This window comes from Ylistrum balloti, unplaced genomic scaffold, assembly GCF_031769215.1.
Source record: "Ylistrum balloti isolate Yb309-2 unplaced genomic scaffold, AGI_CSIRO_Ybal_v1 Utg370876, whole genome shotgun sequence".
NCBI classification, from domain to species: domain Eukaryota; kingdom Metazoa; phylum Mollusca; class Bivalvia; order Pectinida; family Pectinidae; genus Ylistrum; species Ylistrum balloti.
The window spans coordinates 229,155-248,693 of NW_026782500.1; the positions used below are offsets into that span (position 1 = coordinate 229,155).

General features: G+C 33.3%; 1 protein-coding gene across 1 annotated transcript in view; it reads left to right on the forward strand.

Moving 5' to 3' along the window:
• LOC132559220 (uncharacterized) overlaps positions 1 to 19,539 on the forward strand; it is a 115,894-nt gene that overhangs the window by 76,124 nt on the left and 20,231 nt on the right. The window contains exon 5 of the mRNA XM_060223840.1: positions 3,876 to 4,022. Within this exon, the coding sequence (XP_060079823.1) occupies positions 3,876 to 4,022 (147 nt within the window). The remainder of the gene's footprint in view (positions 1 to 3,875; positions 4,023 to 19,539) is intronic.

Consider the following 19,539-nt stretch of genomic DNA (forward strand, 5'->3'; position numbering starts at 1 on the left):
TGTTAGGAAGGTTACAATGAATTGTCCTGGCTGTTACTGTGTTAGGAAGGTTACATTGAGTTGGCTTAGATGCTACTGTAAACAGGTCTGATCAACCCAAGGGTTATAAACAAGGTCAGCCCTCCATATTTGATGTGTAATCTTCTACACGATCATTTTTACAGGCCAGACAGACGAGTCTATACATCTTATAGAACAAGCAGATTATGTAACACCTAAGTGCCTTATAAACATAAAAAATGTCTCAATTTAATGGGGGGTAAAATTTGTAACTTGATAACAAGAGCAGTAGGTCTTATGGGAATAAGTGTTACAGAGTAGTAGTTTGTGATAGATGAAATGTATGTAAACTTAATCAAGGTCTGGATCTTTCAATTTTTGTTCCTGAATTCCCAACAAGTATCTCTTTCACTCTCAACACTTTTCTCTGTAGAGAAGCACACAGGAAATGTGCTTCTAATCCTCAGCGTTGTAAAATGAGACTATTGATTTTAAGCGCAGACATAACTTTTAAGCTTGAATTAATTCTCACTTTCACACAAAATCATGGCCATGGGTTTGAGAGGGTAAAACTTATCGAGGTATCGCTTCTCTGTTTTTAACACCAAAAAAAAAGCTTAGTGATGATAAGTCCTAAAGCGTGCCGATGTTTCCCAAACAAAATTGCTTTTCGTGAAATACACGTCAGGCTGGAAGGAAATGAAGTTTAAATTTGTGAAATAGATAGGTAGTAATGGAACGTGCCAGGCGAAAGCAGCAACAAAAAAGTCATGATATGATTACCTCCATGGTGTTATATTATTACCTCATAATTTTCAGAAAGGAATTCAAAATTAGAAAATTTGATCAAGAAAGCAAAACTGTGGAATGTAATTGCATAAAAGTTGTAAAGCTCTTCTATCAAGTATGCTTCCGACAGAAGATGCGACTTATAGGATGAAATAGGATGTTTAATAACAAGAGAATACATTCTGGAGTAGAACTGGAACATTAATACACTAGAGTCATTGACGACTCTACATAACACTGAGAACTAAATTGATATCCTGGAGTAAAATTGTTCTATTCAATATGTCTTGTCTGTAATTTTGTCCAACATATTGAACAGGAAAGAAGAACACTTGTTCTCATTCACTCCAGAGTCAGCCATTTTTTCAGGCATGTAGATGAAATTTGATTTCAGTTCAAGGAGAATAATACAAAAGATTAGTTTGTATTCAAGGGTTCCAAGGTCAAGGGTCATTGCTGATATTGCTGTCATTATAAACGTTCAAGGTATCGGTTACTACATTTTATAGTGTGCAGGTCAGGGTAAATGTCTGTGACTTCAAGGTGTCAAGGTCACTGTTACTATGATTTCAGGGTGTCAAGGTCACTGTTACTGTGATTTCAGGGTGTCAAGGTCACTGTTACTATAATTTCAGGGTGTCAAGGACACTGTTACTGTGATTTCAGGTTGTCAAGGTCACTGTTACTGTGATTTCAGGGTGTCAAGGCCACTGTTACGGTGATTTCAGGGTGTCAAGGTCACTGTTACTGTGATTTCAGGTTGTCAAGGTCACTGTTACGGTGATTTCAGGGTGTCAAGGTCACTGTTACTGTGATTTCAGGGTGTTAAGGTCACTGTTACGGTGATTTTAAGTCTTCTAATCATACACCATAAATACCTGTTTCCCTCCACCAAACCTATTATGGTTGGAAAAATTTGGTCCAACTCTTTAACCTTGTTACCGTTATCCAATAAATTCACCCCAGTAATGTTTTGTGTATATATCAGTAAGTGTGATATACCCTGTAGCCACACCAGCCACACCAGCCAAAACATGATTATGATGTCATGATGTTGTGTTATGTCTAATTTTGTCAAAACATCTTCAATTCAAAGCATGGAAAACATTGACAAAGATGTAAGTCATGTACTTGCCTTTCTGATCACTTCTTATACTGAACAATACAGCCTTATTTCAGTAGGTGCTGTACAATATGGTTCAATAGTAACATGTTCTGTTCACCCACATAAAAACTGTAGAATTCACAGCTTTTTACATAAGAGCCAGACCTTTACATACTTTATAAGATTGAAGTTTCTTAATTAGGATTATTTTTGTACTTTTGTTCTTGGATGCTTCGATCAAAACATTTGTGACCACGTAATCCTCAATGAAAACAATTTAGTGGAAAATCTCATGTAGACATCAGGGCCTGTATTCATGAAACCGTTCTCATGCTCAAGCATGAATTTTGTGCTCAAGCCTTATATCTTGTTTAAGTTAAAAATTAATAAATAAGGCTGCCAAAGATTTTTTAAAAAATTTGAAAGGACTTCAAGCCAAAGCTATATTCAATGTTTATATTTGACATTTGTATTATTTTATATGATTTTGGAGAATTATAAAAAAATGTTTGCATGAGCACAAAATCTATGCTTGAGCATGAGAATGGTTTCATGAATACGGGACCTGGTGATTAAAGGTAAAATGTCCATTGGTCAAATAATGGAATGATTAATCTTCACACAAGACAGCGACAGCCAGCATCTGAATATAATATTACATAATATTGGTTGATCAAATACTTGACAAAGTTATTGTCCTTCATGGCCAATCTTCCTTGAGGACCTGTTTTATGTACCTTTGTCTCCTATATTTCCAAGCATTTTCGGAAGTTTTAATCATTATAACTCTCATTGTATCTGATATTTAATAATACTGAGAAAAAAACATCAATTTTTTTAAACAGAGTTATTACCCTTTGTTCATTTTTACAGTTTGACATTAGAGACAGGCAACTATAGACTGTTTATTATACTTTGCATTTGTTTTTAGAAATGTATCAAGGTATGACATATACATTACAACATTATAGTGCCATTATATATTCTATTTTAGATAATATTTGCAGTAAATATAGAGGATCAGACAAGATGAAGGTTCTAAGGACAGCATACCTAGTATGCTGAAACATGTCAACTATTAGATAGATTTATTTGGTAAAACACAATATTAAAATACATACAAACATGTAAAGTAACAATTTTGTTGAACCAGGATAACACAGTAAAGTCCGAAGACTTAATTCCGCTGTGGTCCCTTTACATAAAAAACGTTACAATACAACATAAAATACAGTGACCTTACACAATACAAAATGCACAAATATTATTGATATAAAATATATATTTAGTAAAGAACCTAAAACTATTTAAACTAAAAGTTTGGCAGGAATATCATTGTATCACAGAAAATGTATCCAATTATGAGGTATTTTGTATAAAATATCGAACAGCTTTTTTAAAAACTTTGTTTCCCGCTAGACAAACGTATTTCCACGGGAAGAGAGTTCCAGGCCTTTACTCCGTTAAAATAAAACGTTTTTGAAATTTGACCTTTACAAGAAGGCACAACAAAATTCAGACTAGAATTCCTTGTACTATAATAGTGTTGGTCACAAACTTTTGTGAATCTGGACAAAAAGTAACTAGGACATGTTCCATGGAATACATTGTACATATGATTGAGACATAATTGTTTTGCTCTATTTTCCACGTTTAAGATATTTAACTGTGATAACACATTTTTATTTATACTATCTCTAGGACTAAGGTTACAAATAAAACGCACACACCTATTTTGTGCAACTTGTAGCTATTAAACAGTTTTAATTTTTCCTACGAATGTTGTCTGGTCCTCTGTATTTGCTGTTTACACATCTTTGAGCCAGACTCCTGTATTCCACCAGGAGGACTGTCGATATTACTGAATCTACCAGACCGGACATTGGATCTTGTTTCCTTTGTTTTAGATAATATTTGTCAATCAGAAGATTAATTTTTCACATTTTCTTTTAAGTTCTCTTTTTCTGTTTTGTCTTTGCAGATTTCAAAGAGCATGGTACATGCGGATCAAGGTTTAAGTGTACAAACGAATGGTGTGTTGACGAGGACCTTACATGTGACAATGTCGACCATTGTGGTGACTACTCAGACGAATCCACAGAGGGCACGTTGAAATGTGGGGTTAAAGGTCAGTTTTGAGATCTATAAGGAATGCCTCTTAAGGTGAATATCAGTATTTGGAATTCATATCTCTATAAAAACACATTGTTAGAGATGAGACCAGCCCACATTCATATGAAATCTACCAGCACTTGCCATCAATCTAAAGGAATTGTAACAGAAACGTGTTTTGGAGGTCCACACAATGATTGTGCTGTGTGAAAGTATTGTTCTTGTAGACATCAATATGATCCTTATTTAATCCTTTCAATATACCCTCCAGATAAAGTTTGATACAAATAAATCATTTTTCCTTTAGAGGTTGTAAGCTATATTAGACAAGCAGCTGAACATTAGGACTTTCTCTAGCACTGCAGTAATTCATTATATACAATTTGTATATTATATTTTGTTTTGCTTGCTCTTTTAAAAAAAAATCACCTGGCCTTTTTTTCCTCATATTTTTTTCAGGAATCTTCATGTAAATCTTTCTTTTTAATGTTCATTTTTTGTGCTAGTTTTATCAAATTTGAGTTTGAATTCAGATTCTGTTGACAGGTTAGTAAATTCTTGGTTGTTATTGAAACCCCTTTGTTAGGACAGGAAAAATACAGTTGTAATGATTATGACTTTCTAGGAGAAATAACACTATCCATGCCCTCTTGTACTTACAATATATGACAGCTTTCAAAACAAACTAATTTTTGTTTAGTGTTAACGAATTCATTATGTTGTAGAAATGTAAAGGACTTGTGCTTATCCAAGTTGCATACTTTCAAGTGAATGAGACAAAGAAGGAAATCAAAAAGTCATTTGTAAATGTGTGAATGTTTCGGCCTCCCATGTCGACTAGCTAATCATAAACAGTTATTCCATAGTGTTCTGTACTGTTATAGTCAGGTGTAGTAAAATTCCCCAACCTGCTGTCAATTAGTCTTAAAAAAACAACATAGAAACAAGTCTATTGGCGCTGAAATGATTGAAAGGGTGTGAACTTCTCAAGTCTTTATAATAATTAGAATAAAGTTTTTACATATGGGAACAAGGAATCTGACAGCTCTAGGTTCAGTGTTTAACCAATAAAATGTGTACCCTTGATGTGATGCACACAGTGGATAGAATACTGGTCTCAGAGGATGTAAATTTCCACCACATGTGACCCATCAGTAGACTAGATTTCAATTCTATGACATGCAATTGACAAGCTTCAGTGAGATTTTGTCTGAAGATCTGAAGGGCTGTGGCTTTTATCATTTCCTAGTGTCAATTATGTACAATCAACATACCAAAGTACAGAGTTATTATTTCAAAGTTGTTGATAACAATTTTTATTTCAGAGTTTATTTTGTAAAGCTGTTGATGAAAATAATTTTCATATCAGATTTTATTTTGAGGAACTTATTGAATATATGGACATCTCAATTTAAATGCATCCATCATTTATATTCAGCATGCCAGCATTTATGTTTTACTATCTGCAGGAGCTTTAATTTCAAGAGGTCATATATTTCCTGAAATTTCATTTTTGAAATTTGAAGGGAGGTTCAAACTTTATGCAAGACTTGCAGTATGTGCAAAAGACTCAATATCAAAATTGATTGAAATTATTTAAAAAGCGACAACAAATGTTCAATTCTATTCCTAGCAGCATGCTGGAATAGTCATTTTCCTACTTACAGAACTAAAACCAGTTTTGACAGGAATATTTGGTAGAACTGTAAGGATGGCTTGCATGTTATAAAATAATTATAATGGACATGTTTATGATATATAAATCATGTAGATTTCAGTATTGATAGAAAGCTGGCAGTTAGAATTAGAAAGGTAGTGGAGTTGATTGTAGGTCTGTTTCAACAGGTAACTTTCAATGTAATTCATTATGGGTATCAATTTGTACTTTAGACTTGAATTCCATGTTAACTTGTGTCAGTAAGTATGAAGTTCTACATATGAGGACATAGATTTCATATGATACATTACACTGTTTAGAAATGATATAAGTTTCATGTGATAAAATTCTCACCATCTGTATTATTAGGATATAAATTGTATGATATACATGAGAGGATCAGCTATATATTTAAAAGATGTGGATTTCCTCTAGTAGGCATTCTCTCCAATGTATAATCACACCCAGGCAAATCTTGATTGACATGCGGGAGTCAATTTCCAGTGAGATGGTTTTGATTACCCGTATGCTAGTCTAATGGTAGACAAAAGCACAGCAGTCAGGGAGATAGTTTCCACCAAATGTGTGGTTTATTTCTACCTAATTCTTGGTTAGTGTTGGGGGTTTCAGAAGATAATGAAATAATTCAACCCCTCCTTGTTTCTATCTCTGTGTATACCGGTAATGGATGGTCATGAATTAAATGATACCGAACTTGTTTTATTTTTAGCATTAACTTGCAGATAGTTTTGGAGGTTGCTGTAACCCAGTGTTACTCATATGAACTGCACAAACAAACTCTATCTTCATTCATAGTGCCAATATTTCTTTAACTGCATTTCTGACAACACACACTGCTTCCATGATGTTGATGTGTTTTAAACCAAAGAAATAAAAAAGATCAGCACATTAAAGCCTGAAAAACTAAAATGCAATAAAATTTCCTAATCGTGCCAGTTTCAGAATATTTAGACTCTGGCAGTTTGAAGACAGCAAAACAAATTTAATGTGTGAAAAACATAGAAAGCAAAACGTCGAGAAAAACTTATACAAATGCCAGTGTTGTCTCAAGTGTTTCGTAGGAGACAGGAATTCTGGTATATTCCTGTGAGAGTAAACACATCTTTGAAAAGTGTCATGCAAATTTCATCATGTTAATGTGCAAATTGTCAGTATCACATGTGAAAGATAAGTCATAGAAGGTTTTGAAATTTTCAAAATTCTATAGAAGCATGGGATGTGTGCTGGTTTGGGGTTAAGTGCTGTGTAATCAGGTGTACATGTTCCAGCTATTAAACGCTAGATTACTGTCTATATATATGAGTAATATTTTGCTGGAGTTCAATGTCATGCTGTAAGATATTTTAACATATCATCTTATCTGCTGGCTGTACTGATCATAGTTTGCTGGCAGGCACTGCTCGGTCGAGATACTAGTTTTAAAGGGCCAGTCTGTTATAAGATAGGTCTTGGTGCCAGAGTCAATGATTGGATAGCAAGACAATCTTATAGGTACACAATAGAAGTGTTAACTGATAGAGTGACATTGTGTCATAGAATTCTCTTTGGCTAAATTTGTTTTAGTTCTATTTTTATTTGTGGGATTGGTGAAGATTCACACACTGTGTGCCACTTTAATTGTGTATGGAAATTGTTCAGGCAAAAAACATGCAAAAAGGGATAAAAAGCATTCACAATTCATATAAAATTTGAAAATTTGACTTTATATGCATACAGAATAGATCTCTGTGAAAGAACTTTTAATTGTATACTGAATGACAGGTTAGGACATTCCAGTGTGATTACACTACAAAAATGATGAACAGCGACCTCATCTTCCATTATGACTTGTATGACAGGAAAACATTTGATACATGCAATGAAGACTATAGAGAATTTAGACCTATTACGAACATCAGGGTTGATTAATGGGAAATTTTCATTGTCTAGTTCTCTTCTTTAGCAAATTTATTAATTCAGTAGTTTGAAATGGACATATTTGTGGTAGGGAAAAAAGGGTATTTTAACTATGAAAGCAGATTTCCATAGATAATCCTTTCGTTGCTTTATAATTCTAAACATATTCTCTTGAATTGATCTGATGTAAATAAGTCTTAATTGAACAGATGGAAAAGAAAATTTCTAGGTTACACTTATTAAAATTGACAAATTTCATATTCAATTTTGTTCACCCCAAAGCAATCTTTCCTAAAATGTTTGATTCTAGAATCAAGTATCTCCATCTTAGCTGAAGATGAAAAAGCAGCCTCAAGCCAGTTAGGCCTCTTTCATTACCTCAACATCTCCGCTCTCAACATCACCGTGACAACATGGTATTCACATTTAGCAACATACTTGAACCATATTGCTGGAGGGTTTTTGATAGAGAACTGACGTTTTGTCATCAATTGACTACCTCGTTAATAGATACTAATTAATATGATTTACTGTTGAACTACTTGTTTGTAATGAATATATTTCAGGTATTCTTTGTAAACATATAATGAAGCCATTTTACCCTGGAAATTTGTAATTGGAAAATGGTGGACATTATTAACAAAATAGAGAAGATATTCGATGAATTATTTAGAGGTTTTTCACTTCAGTGGAAATAACAATGATCAACACGATCTTAAATCATGCTATAGTCTTTATCAGATAAGTCTTGTCATTAGTTATAGCTGTTTCTATTGATTTAAACACAATTTATCAATAGTTTTAATGGCAACAAAGGGTGTTGTTTGCTTGCAGTATCTGACAATATTGAAACTTGATATTAAGAAATTTAGAAATTGTAGTTATATGTACAATATGTAGCAGTCGTTCCAATTCTTTTAGTTATGTAGTTGTATACATAGTCTGGATGTATGTAGCAGTCGTTCCAATTCTTTTAGTTATGTAGTTGTATACATAGTCTGGATGTATGTAGCAGTCATTCTTTTAGTTATGTAGTTGTATACATAGTCTGGATGTATGTAGCAGTCGTTCCAATTCTTTTAGTTATGTAGTTGTATACATAGTCTGGATGTATGTAGCAGTCGTTCCAATTCTTTTAGTTATGTAGTTGTATACATAGTCTGGATGTATGTAGCAGTCGTTCTTTTAGTTATGTAGTTGTATACATAGTCTGGATGTATGTAGCAGTCGTTCTTTTAGTTATGTAGTTGTATACATAGTCTGGATGTATGTAGCAGTCGTTCTTTTAGATTATGTAGTCGTTCTTTTAGTTATGTTGTATACATAGTCTGGATGTATGTAGCAGTCGTTCAATTCTTTTAGTTATGTAGTTGTATACATAGTCTGGATGTATGTAGCAGTCGTTCGTTATTCTTTTAGTTATGTAGTTGTATACATAGTCTGGATGTATGTAGCAGTCGTTCAATTCTTTTAGTTATGTAGTTGTATACATAGTCTGGATGTATGTAGCAGTCAATTCTTTTAGTTATGTAGTTGTATACATAGTCTGGATGTATGTAGCAGTCGTTCTTTTAGTTATGTAGTTGTATACATAGTCTGGATGTATGTAGCAGTCGTTCCAATTCTTTTAGTTATGTAGTTGTATACATAGTCTGGATGTATGTAGCAGTCGTTCCAATTCTTTTAGTTATGTAGTTGTATACATAGTCTGGATGTATGTAGCAGTCGTTCCAATTCTTTGTAGCAGTCGTTCCAATTCTTTTAGTTATGTAGTTGTATACATAGTCTGGATGTATGTAGCAGTCGTTCTTTTAGTTATGTAGTTGTATACATAGTCTGGATGTATGTAGCAGTCGTTCTTTTAGTTATGTAGTTGTATACATAGTCTGGATGTATGTAGCAGTCGTTCTTTTTGTTATGTAGTTGTATACATAGTCTGGATGTATGTAGCAGTCGTTCTTTTAGTTATGTAGTTGTATACATAGTCTGGATGTATGTAGCAGTCGTTCTTCCAATTCTTTTAGTTATGTAGTTGTATACATAGTCTGGATGTATGTAGCAGTCGTTCCAATTCTTTTAGTTATGTAGTTGTATACATAGTCTGGATGTATGTAGCAGTCGTTCCAATTCTTTTAGTTATGTAGTTGTATACATAGTCTGGATGTATGTAGCAGTCGTTCTTCCAATTCTTTTAGTTATGTAGTTGTATACATAGTCTGGATGTATGTAGCAGTCGTTCTTTTAGTTATGTAGTTGTATACATAGTCTGGATGTATGTAGCAGTCGTTCTTTTAGTTATGTAGTTGTATACATAGTCTGGATGTATGTAGCAGTCGTTCTTTTAGTTATGTAGTTGTATACATAGTCTGGATGTATGTAGCAGTCGTTCCAATTCTTTTAGTTATGTAGTTGTATACATAGTCTGGATGTATGTAGCAGTTCCAATTCTTTTAGTTATGTAGTTGTATACATAGTCTGGATGTATGTAGCAGTCGTTCCAATTCTTTTAGTTATGTAGTTGTATACATAGTCTGGATGTATGTGTTCTTCCAATTCTTTTAGTTATGTAGTTGTATACATAGTCTGGATGTATGTAGCAGTCGTTCCAATTCTTTTAGTTATGTAGTTGTATACATAGTCTGGATGTATGTAGCAGTCGTTCCAATTCTTTTAGTTATGTAGTTGTATACATAGTCTGGATGTATGTAGCAGACGTTCTTTTAGTTATGTAGTTGTATACATAGTCTGGATGTATGTAGCAGTCTTTCCAATTCTTTTAGTTATGTAGTTGTATACATAGTCTGGATGTATGTAGCAGTCGTTCCAATTCTTTTAGTTATGTAGTTGTATACATAGTCTGGATGTATGTAGCAGTCGTTCCAATTCTTTTAGTTATGTAGTTGTATACATAGTCTGGATGTATGTAGCAGTCGTTCTTTTAGTTATGTAGTTGTATACATAGTCTGGATGTATGTAGCAGTCGTTCTTTTAGTTATGTAGTTGTATACATAGTCTGGATGTATGTAGCAGTCGTTCTTTTAGTTATGTAGTTGTATACTTTTAGTTATGTAGTTGTATACATAGTCTGGATGTATGTAGCAGTCGTTCCAATTCTTTTAGTTATGTAGTTTTATACATAGTCTGGATGTATGTCAGACGTTCTTTTAGTTATGTAGTTGTATACATAGACTGGATGTATGAAGTTCCAATTCTTTTAGTTATGTAGTTGTATACATAGTCTGGATGTATGTAGCAGTCGTTCCAATTCTTTTAGTTATGTAGTTGTATACATAGTCTGGATGTATGTAGCAGTCGTTCCAATTCTTTTAGTTATGTAGTTGTATACATAGTCTGGATGTATGTAGCAGTCGTTAGTTTAGTTATGTAGTTGTATACATAGTCTGGATGTATGTAGCAGTCGTTCTTTTAGTTATGTAGTTGTATACATAGTCTGGATGTATGTAGCAGTCTTTCCAATTCTTTTAGTTATGTAGTTGTATACATAGTCTGGATGTATGTAGCAGTTCCAATTCTTTTAGTTATGTAGTTGTATACATTCTGGATGTATGTAGTCTCATTCTTTTAGTTATGTAGTTGTATACATAGTCTGGATGTATGTAGCAGTCGTTCCAATTCTTTTAGTTATGTAGTTGTACATACATAGCAGTCGTTCTTCCAATTCTTTTAGTTATGTAGTTGTATACATAGTCTGGATGTATGTAGCAGTCGTTCCAATTCTTTTAGTTATGTAGTTGTATACATAGTCTGGATGTATGTAGCAGTCGTTCCAATTCTTTTAGTTATGTAGTTGTATACATAGTCTGGATGTATGTAGCAGTCGTTCCAATTCTTTTAGTTATGTAGTTGTATACATAGTCTGGATGTATGTAGCAGTCGTTCATTTCTTTTAGTTATGTAGTTGTATACATAGTCTGGATGTATGTAGCAGTCGTTCCAATTCTTTTAGTTATGTAGTTGTATACATAGTCTGGATGTATGTAGCAGTCGTTCCAATTCTTTTAGTTATGTAGTTGTATACATAGTCTGGATGTATGTAGCAGTCGTTCCAATTCTTTTAGTTATGTAGTTGTATACATAGTCTTGATGTATGTAGCAGTCGTTCCAATTCTTTTAGTTATGTAGTTGTATACATAGTCTGGATGTATGTAGCAGTCGTTCCAATTCTTTTAGTTATGTAGTTGTATACATAGTCTGGATGTATGTAGCAGTCGTTCCAATTCTTTTAGTTATGTAGTTGTATACATATTGTAGTTGTATACATAGTATGTAGCAGTTGTATTCCAATTCTTTTAGTTATGTAGTTGTATACATAGTCTGGATGTATGTAGCAGTCGTTCCAATTCTTTTAGTTATGTAGTTGTATACATAGTCTGGATGTATGTAGCAGTCGTTCCAATTCTTTTAGTTATGTAGTTGTATACATAGTCTGGATGTATGTAGCAGTCGTTCCAATTCTTTTAGTTATGTAGTTGTATACATAGTCTGGATGTATGTAGCAATCGTTCTTTTAGTTATGTAGTTGTATACATAGTCTGGATGTATGCAGCAGTCGTTCCAATTCTTTTAGTTATGTAGTTGTATACATAGTCTGGATGTATGTAGCAGTCGTTCCAATTCTTTTAGTTATGTAGTTGTATACATAGTCTGGATGTATGTAGCAGTCGTTCCAATTCTTTTAGTTATGTAGTTGTATACATAGTCTGGATGTATGTAGCAGTCGTTCTTTTAGTTATGTAGTTGTATACATAGTCTGGATGTATGTAGCAGTCGTTCCAATTCTTTTAGTTATGTAGTTGTATACATAGTCTGGATGTATGTAGCAGTCGTTCCAATTCTTTTAGTTATGTAGTTGTATACATAGTCTGGATGAGATTTTAACAGGTTGTGGCCATTTTTATCTAATTATTTAACTCACCTGGTATTAGTGCCTGTGAACTTAAGTGATGCTTAGATCATCACCATCCATCGTTGTCTGATGTCAACCACTCATCACTTTTCAACAAAGAAGTCATTACACATTGAGACAAGAGTTTCACTGTACTGTAAGATCCTGAATCATTTCTACTTTAAAATTGGGTAATTGTGAAGGACATGAGAAAATAGGCCCTCTGGGTTAAAAGTAAAGTACCTAGTTTATAGCTGAATGCCATATGGTCTGAAGTCATTTAGCTCAATTTAAAATTGTCTTGATAATGTTAAATATTTACTAGATTTTATGTAATTGCTATGGTTATAGTCTGTTTCAAAGTTCCCTTTTGCTTGCGTCTTGCTTTGTTTCTGATGCCACAGCTATAGAAACTAAAGATTTTCAGTTGGTATATGATCGTGAAATAGTTCTGTTCTCTTTAACAAACAAGCCGGGCTGGAATGTTTAATTTACATCCAGAAATCACCTCTTAATACCATCAAGAAAATACTCTAAATTTGAAGACAGGTTGCTGCCTTAAAAATTGCCTCATTATTAAATTATTTCTCAAACTGCAATTGAGTTTGTCACAAATCATTTGGCTATGCTAATGACTTTTAAAAAATGGAATTTAATTGAAAGTGAATGTAGAATTATGAGTAGAAATGTTTACCTACATTGAATTTGAAGAGAAGTGTCAGAAATATGTGATTGAAGGTAATATGATGGGATTTGATTGACAACTATTATCTCCTCAGCCTGAGGGAGGTTTTAGTCTCCAACTTCAATCTAACCATTACGTCATCATGAGGGAAAAAAATTGGTCAACGCTGGAGAGTAAATTACTCTTCATTTCACAGAATAATTAACATTGTGTTAGCAACAGGATGCCTTAATTCTCGGAAGCAATTCCAGTGCCGTTATATTGGTTGTAACGATAATTAGGAAGAGATATTTCTATCAGGAAAGATTTTCTCACCGCAATTAAATGCCTATAGCCCATGGTCCTGTAGCTGTACTGCATAATGAATTTGAATCTTGCCACAATGCTAACATGTGAAGAGTTTTTGGTAGAAGTTTTCTATCTTGACTAACATGACATTAAAGAAATGTCACAATGATTCTCTCTTAATTCTTGCTTCAGAATTTGAAATGGTTTTGAATTTTTCCCTTCAGATGACATCTAACAAGTAGTTGTAAGTGTTCTGCCAGTTAGCTTTTGAATCTGATTACAATAGGTATAACCATTAATCTACATGTACTTTGTACTTCCAAATATTGAAGAGATTAACCAAGTTCTTCAGTTCAAACATACCCAGTAACATGTACAGGAAAAAATTATCTTTTAGGATATGGAATGACCTTAACTAAATACATCATGTACAACTACACGTTTTAAGCAATATGAAATGTTTTTAGTACTAGTGATGCAAATTTGGTAAATTTTCTTCACAAATGTTGAGAGTGACATTGACATAGCAGTGAAGTATTTCGAGAGCTGTTTATGATAAGCCCAGTCTGCCAGCTTGATGCTGCTGTTCAATCTCTCTCAGTACTTTTTGTAAGTATTGGGATTTCAAGAACCTCCCTCATGTCTTTGGTATTAAGGAACTAAACAGTACACATTAGTGGCTTTACCAAGTGAGAAATATTGTAGGAGTTTCTGTAAACCCACACACATTTTTTATGATTCCAGGTCATTATTGTGTCTCTTCTTTACACTTAAACTTTGCCATTTTAAATGATATTTTTTTTCATTTTCTTTGTTTTTTTACTCTGATATCATCAATATCTCCTTTGTCTGTGTTCTGCACACTTTTTATAATGATTGAAGCAGTATAAAACTCTCAAATTCATGTTCATTTCAGCCCCAGTAAACAGCCATTGATATCACATTCCAAAGAAGTGGGATTCCATAGTAAATTCTTCTATTATGAAGTGGTCATATGATACTGTCTGACTGACATGTAGGTATATGGCTTCCAGCTTCCTGACAGCATGGATCAGCTAACCAATCAAAGTTGTCGTAACAAGATATATCACCAATCAAAATTATGATTGGTTCATGATCAATAGTCATTCAGTAATACATTTTCCTCCCCAGTTTTAACATCCATTTCTGTCAATATGTCTGACTGTGTGTTAATCCTTGCAACATCCTTTTGAAAATCTTATGCTCCCCAAAAATTTTCAGAGGAACTTATAGTTGCTGCTTTGTTCATCTGTAAGTCCACCCTTACAGTTAGGCAAGAGTCATGAAACTTGGTGTATATATTGGCCATGCATACTAAGGCAATATGCAGTGTACCAAATTCAGAGCCCGCAACCCCTCAATTATAGAGTTATTGCCCTTTGTTAAACTTCTGTATTCATGGCACAACTTTAAATTGCTTATGTTCAAATGATGATAATTAAACTCTGTGTATATTGATAATTCTAAGATGATACACAGGTCACCATATTCAGGGCCCTTTTCAGTTCAATTACAGAGTTATTGCCCTTTGTTAAAATTTTGTGTCCAGAGCATAACAATATGTTTCCAGAGCATAACAATATGTTGTTAATTTAACTGAAATTCTCTTTTTGATTTGACTTTAAACAAAAACATTGCATTTTTAGACCGAAATATAATACAAAATGTCACCCAAATCACTATGATCCTGACATTCAAAATTATATGAGAAATTCAAAAGTTAGGGACGGTATTTCACAAAGTACTAGTAGAAATACACTGAACAAGTTAGCATTGTATTTTCTTGTATTTGATTTTGATTTTTGAAATTTTCATTCAGTCATGGTTGTAATATAAATTCTTAACAGGGGCATTATACATATTACATAATACATGATGGCTCCATTGCAGTTCGTAATACAACATTTAGCAATTTCCAACCTAATTTGGCCTCTGATAGTCTCCTTATTAATTTATCAGATGAATGTTTCTATAGACCTGAAATTAAGAAGAGCATGCATGAAAGAAATTGGGAATTGCTTTATTTCATTAAAGTAGTAGGAAATAGGTCAGCATGCTGTTTTTTGAAACCACCAATCACAAAGATGAAAAGTGTCCCGGAGATTGGTGCTTGAGAGAAATTTCAATGTTGGTATCATGTAGACTGGGTGTCTCTCTGTTTATATAAACTGATCATCTCTGCAGACCTTGAGTAGTACAGCTCGGGGTATATGGCATGTCACCCAGCATTTTATGTGTACAATCTTATACCACTCCTCTCTCAGAACATCATTTTTTTCCCCGAGGCCCGACTCAGTAAACTGACATTGTTCTTTGTAAAGATAAGACCAGGAGTTAAATGATATTTAATTCAACAGTTGATACATATACAAGATCTTAAAAGTGAAATTATTTTTATTTTAAAGTTGAATAAAAATTGGTTTAATATTTTTTAGATATGTTTCAGAAGATATCCTTGGAAATTTTCTGACATGAAATATTTTCCATAAAGGAGACATTAAAAAACAGTTGTGCAGTCTGTGGAGCTGAGTGTTTCATGGACTGATCTCCTGGTGATTGGTAAAATATACAGAACACCTTGCTACTTTTGTAGAAAGATTATTGAGGTATTAGAACCTATAGATAATTAAGTCAAAGGTTCTAAATACAATGGTTTAGACAGATTGTTTTAATGTACAGGTTTATTAAGACAGGTTGTCTAAAAAAAAGGTTCAAACCACGGTGTTAATTTGCAGATTTGGACAGGTGATAATATCTTATAAAACTAATTAAGAATTTTGGTATTTCACCTTCTATATACTGATTGTTAAGGTTTCATTGTTTTCTTTACATTATGTATAATACTTAACATGATCAGAATTTTAATATGACGGGAAACAAAAATTAAATTGTACACTTACATATGAAAGAATCATCTTAGGAAGTGATTACAGTATCATTAACTTCTCACACCATGCATTGCATTCATTCCTTAATATTTTTCCTAACCATGAAAATTCTAAGTTATTAAAAGTCACCTAAAGACAGTTTTACCTTCTGTTCATTTAAATCAGGAAAACTTACCATTATGGTCCTAATACTGCACTATACAGTTATTGTAAAGTACATTACAGAATTAAATGTAAAAAAAATGCATTTTACAGTAATTTTCCAGCATTCAGTACATCATTAAATTATCATCTGTTATGTATTCCTAGTTTTTTTCATTCCCTAGGTCATTACCCAAGAATTCTTACAAATTTTGCCAGATGAGGCGAGAAAGTAATAAAGTCTCATGTATGCTGACATTTTGTTGACTAGCTGATAGGTTAAATGAAAGTTTGTAATGATATTGGCCAGTAAATAACAAGGTAATCATTTACAACATTTTTTTGGGAGATGTTGTAGCCAACACATCCATCAGACTAAATTAATTTGGCACAAGATACACATTCATAATGTACATTATTACCAACATACAACATGAGATAATATCTGTGTTTTCCTATAGCTACAGAATACAAGATGATATGATTCTAATCAAATTGCTTCCTTCTTCTTTCCCATTTAACTTTTGTGTCTGAGGACTCAGATGAACTGTAACATTGTGTATTGTTACAGATCTTCAAACCGCACTTTACCATTGAGTCCTATTTAGATTTTATTTGGTAAAGATAGACATTTTAAATTAGGTGATCTATGAGAAGACAATAATGTTAACTACCTTGTATACTTATAAAATGTTCAAATTATAGAGAATATCAAAATAAATTACATCTTCACTCAGTTTGAAGTTCACAGCAGTGAAATAGATACTGTAAATGTATTGTTTGTATTCAATGATTTTCACAGAAATGCTCTAAAATTTGATTGCAATATTTGTAGTTTACAATGAATGTGGATGAACAATTTAATCAGTCTTTGAGTTACACCAAATTACGTTTATTTATAGTAGTAGGTTCATTGGGTCTCTGTTTAATGTTGATTTTATATATACTGGTATGTTCTTATACAGATAAAACAGTGTTACATGGCTCTTTTTTCATTTAGGATAAAAAACTATAATATTGTTACTTTCGAGGAAGACACAGAAAATAGTGATATTAATATTGCTTAAATCAAATCAACAGAAATATTAAGGAAAAGGTTTGTTGGTAATGTTGCTGATCAGAAAGACTGTAGATAGAAGAAATAATACTAGATTATTTGTTCTCAATGGTTCCGTATTATTTATTTTATTTGCTAAGTGGCCAAGGGAGACAATCAAGTCACGATCAATCAAACAAATTTTCACAAGTTAACTGATCTAAGTTGACTATATGTTGGTCAATGTAATGAATGATCTTTAACCATGCTAGATGCTTCATGTCTGACCTTGGCAGTATGGGCGATGTCTCTATACACAATTGTGTGAAATACATTGGTTTTGTACATAACCAGACTGTGATGAAAATGTCTTCAGTCATGACAAAGAATTTCTTTTCAGATCGTGTAGATCTATGGCTTCATGCAGAGAATACAATCAAAGTCCAATACTTGTCCTAAAATATTTCACTAAACAAAACATGACAGATTTCTTAAGTCATGCAAAAGCTTTTTCTGTAAACAGACACTGTGGACAAAAACGAGGATATGTTGAATGGAGCTTTCCCTAAATACCAATATGTAACAAATGTACTTCTACGGGGCAATTACTTTGGTCATGCAAATAACATTTGTCCTTATAAATGAAAGTAAATATCTCATGATTCGGGCTAACCTATTTGGATATCTGCCGGGGTGTTTAATGTTTAGTACACAGACTTCTCAGCTGATCTATAAAAATGTTTCTGTAGTGCTTTGATTTAGGACAGAAACACCATGCTTATGTAGGAAGTTTTGTCACTTGTTAGCATTTAATCCGCACCAAATGCAGTGTTTTAAGCACTTGTCTGATATTTGTGGCTGATCTTTAGAAATCCTGCTGTTATTACTTTAATACACTTCTGACAATGTACTGTAGACATCTTTCTTCATTTTATAATTTTCTTCCCTCAGCACTTCACTAGTTGCCAAGGTTTTGAAATAATTGTCAAATATAAAAATGGACCAAGAGTTGTTTTGTTTTACTGAGATTTTAACTTCAAGAGTTTTCAATCTGTTTCTCATTTAAACACAGGATAGATCAGGGCCTTTTAAATGCACCCACATCTTTTTTTCAATGCCATCACAAACTTTATGGTTTATTTACTGTTTTTGTGGCTTTCTATACAATATATACTTATATAATATGAAAGAAACTGAAACAATAGAGAATAAAATCCAATCTGTGTGGAATGTACATGAAAGTCTTCTCACTGCAACAAAATAGGCTGTGGTACTATCATTAATGAGAATCCCTGGTTAGTTAAGGTTTATTCACCTTGTACATCAACCCAGTCTGTACCTGATTACATTTTGGTGGTCATCTGTCAAGGTTAAAGATTCAAGGTCACGGTAAATCACCTGTGAAATAAAAAGCTGATAAACAAGGTATCTATTGTACCTCTCTGTAGACTCTCGTGAGACTTAGATCAGAAAAAAAGATGAGGGGTGTTGTATCTTAATGTGAGCACCTGTTTTTATAACAGGTTTTATCTATTGTTGATATGTAATTCACTGTAGACTCCTGTTTTGGTGTTGGAGTCACCTATGTAAGGATTAGTCTGATCACAGACTTATTGTAGACCCCTGTTTTGGTGTTGGAGTCACCTATGTAAGGATTAGTCTGATCACAGACTTATTGTAGACTCCTGTTTTGGTGTTGGAGTCACCTATGTCAGGATTACCTAGTCTGATCACAGACTTATTGTAGACTCCTGTTTTGGTGTTGGAGTCACCTATGTTAGGATTACCTAGTCTGATCACAGAACTTATTGTAGACTCCTGTTTTGGTGTTGGAGTCACCTATGTTAGGATTACCTAGTCTGATCACAGAACTTATTGTAGACTCCTGTTTTGGTGTTGGAGTCACCTATGTCAGGATTACCTAGTCTGATCACAGACTTATTGTAGACTCCTGTTTTGGTGTTGGAGTCACTTATGTATCTTGGTTCAGAACT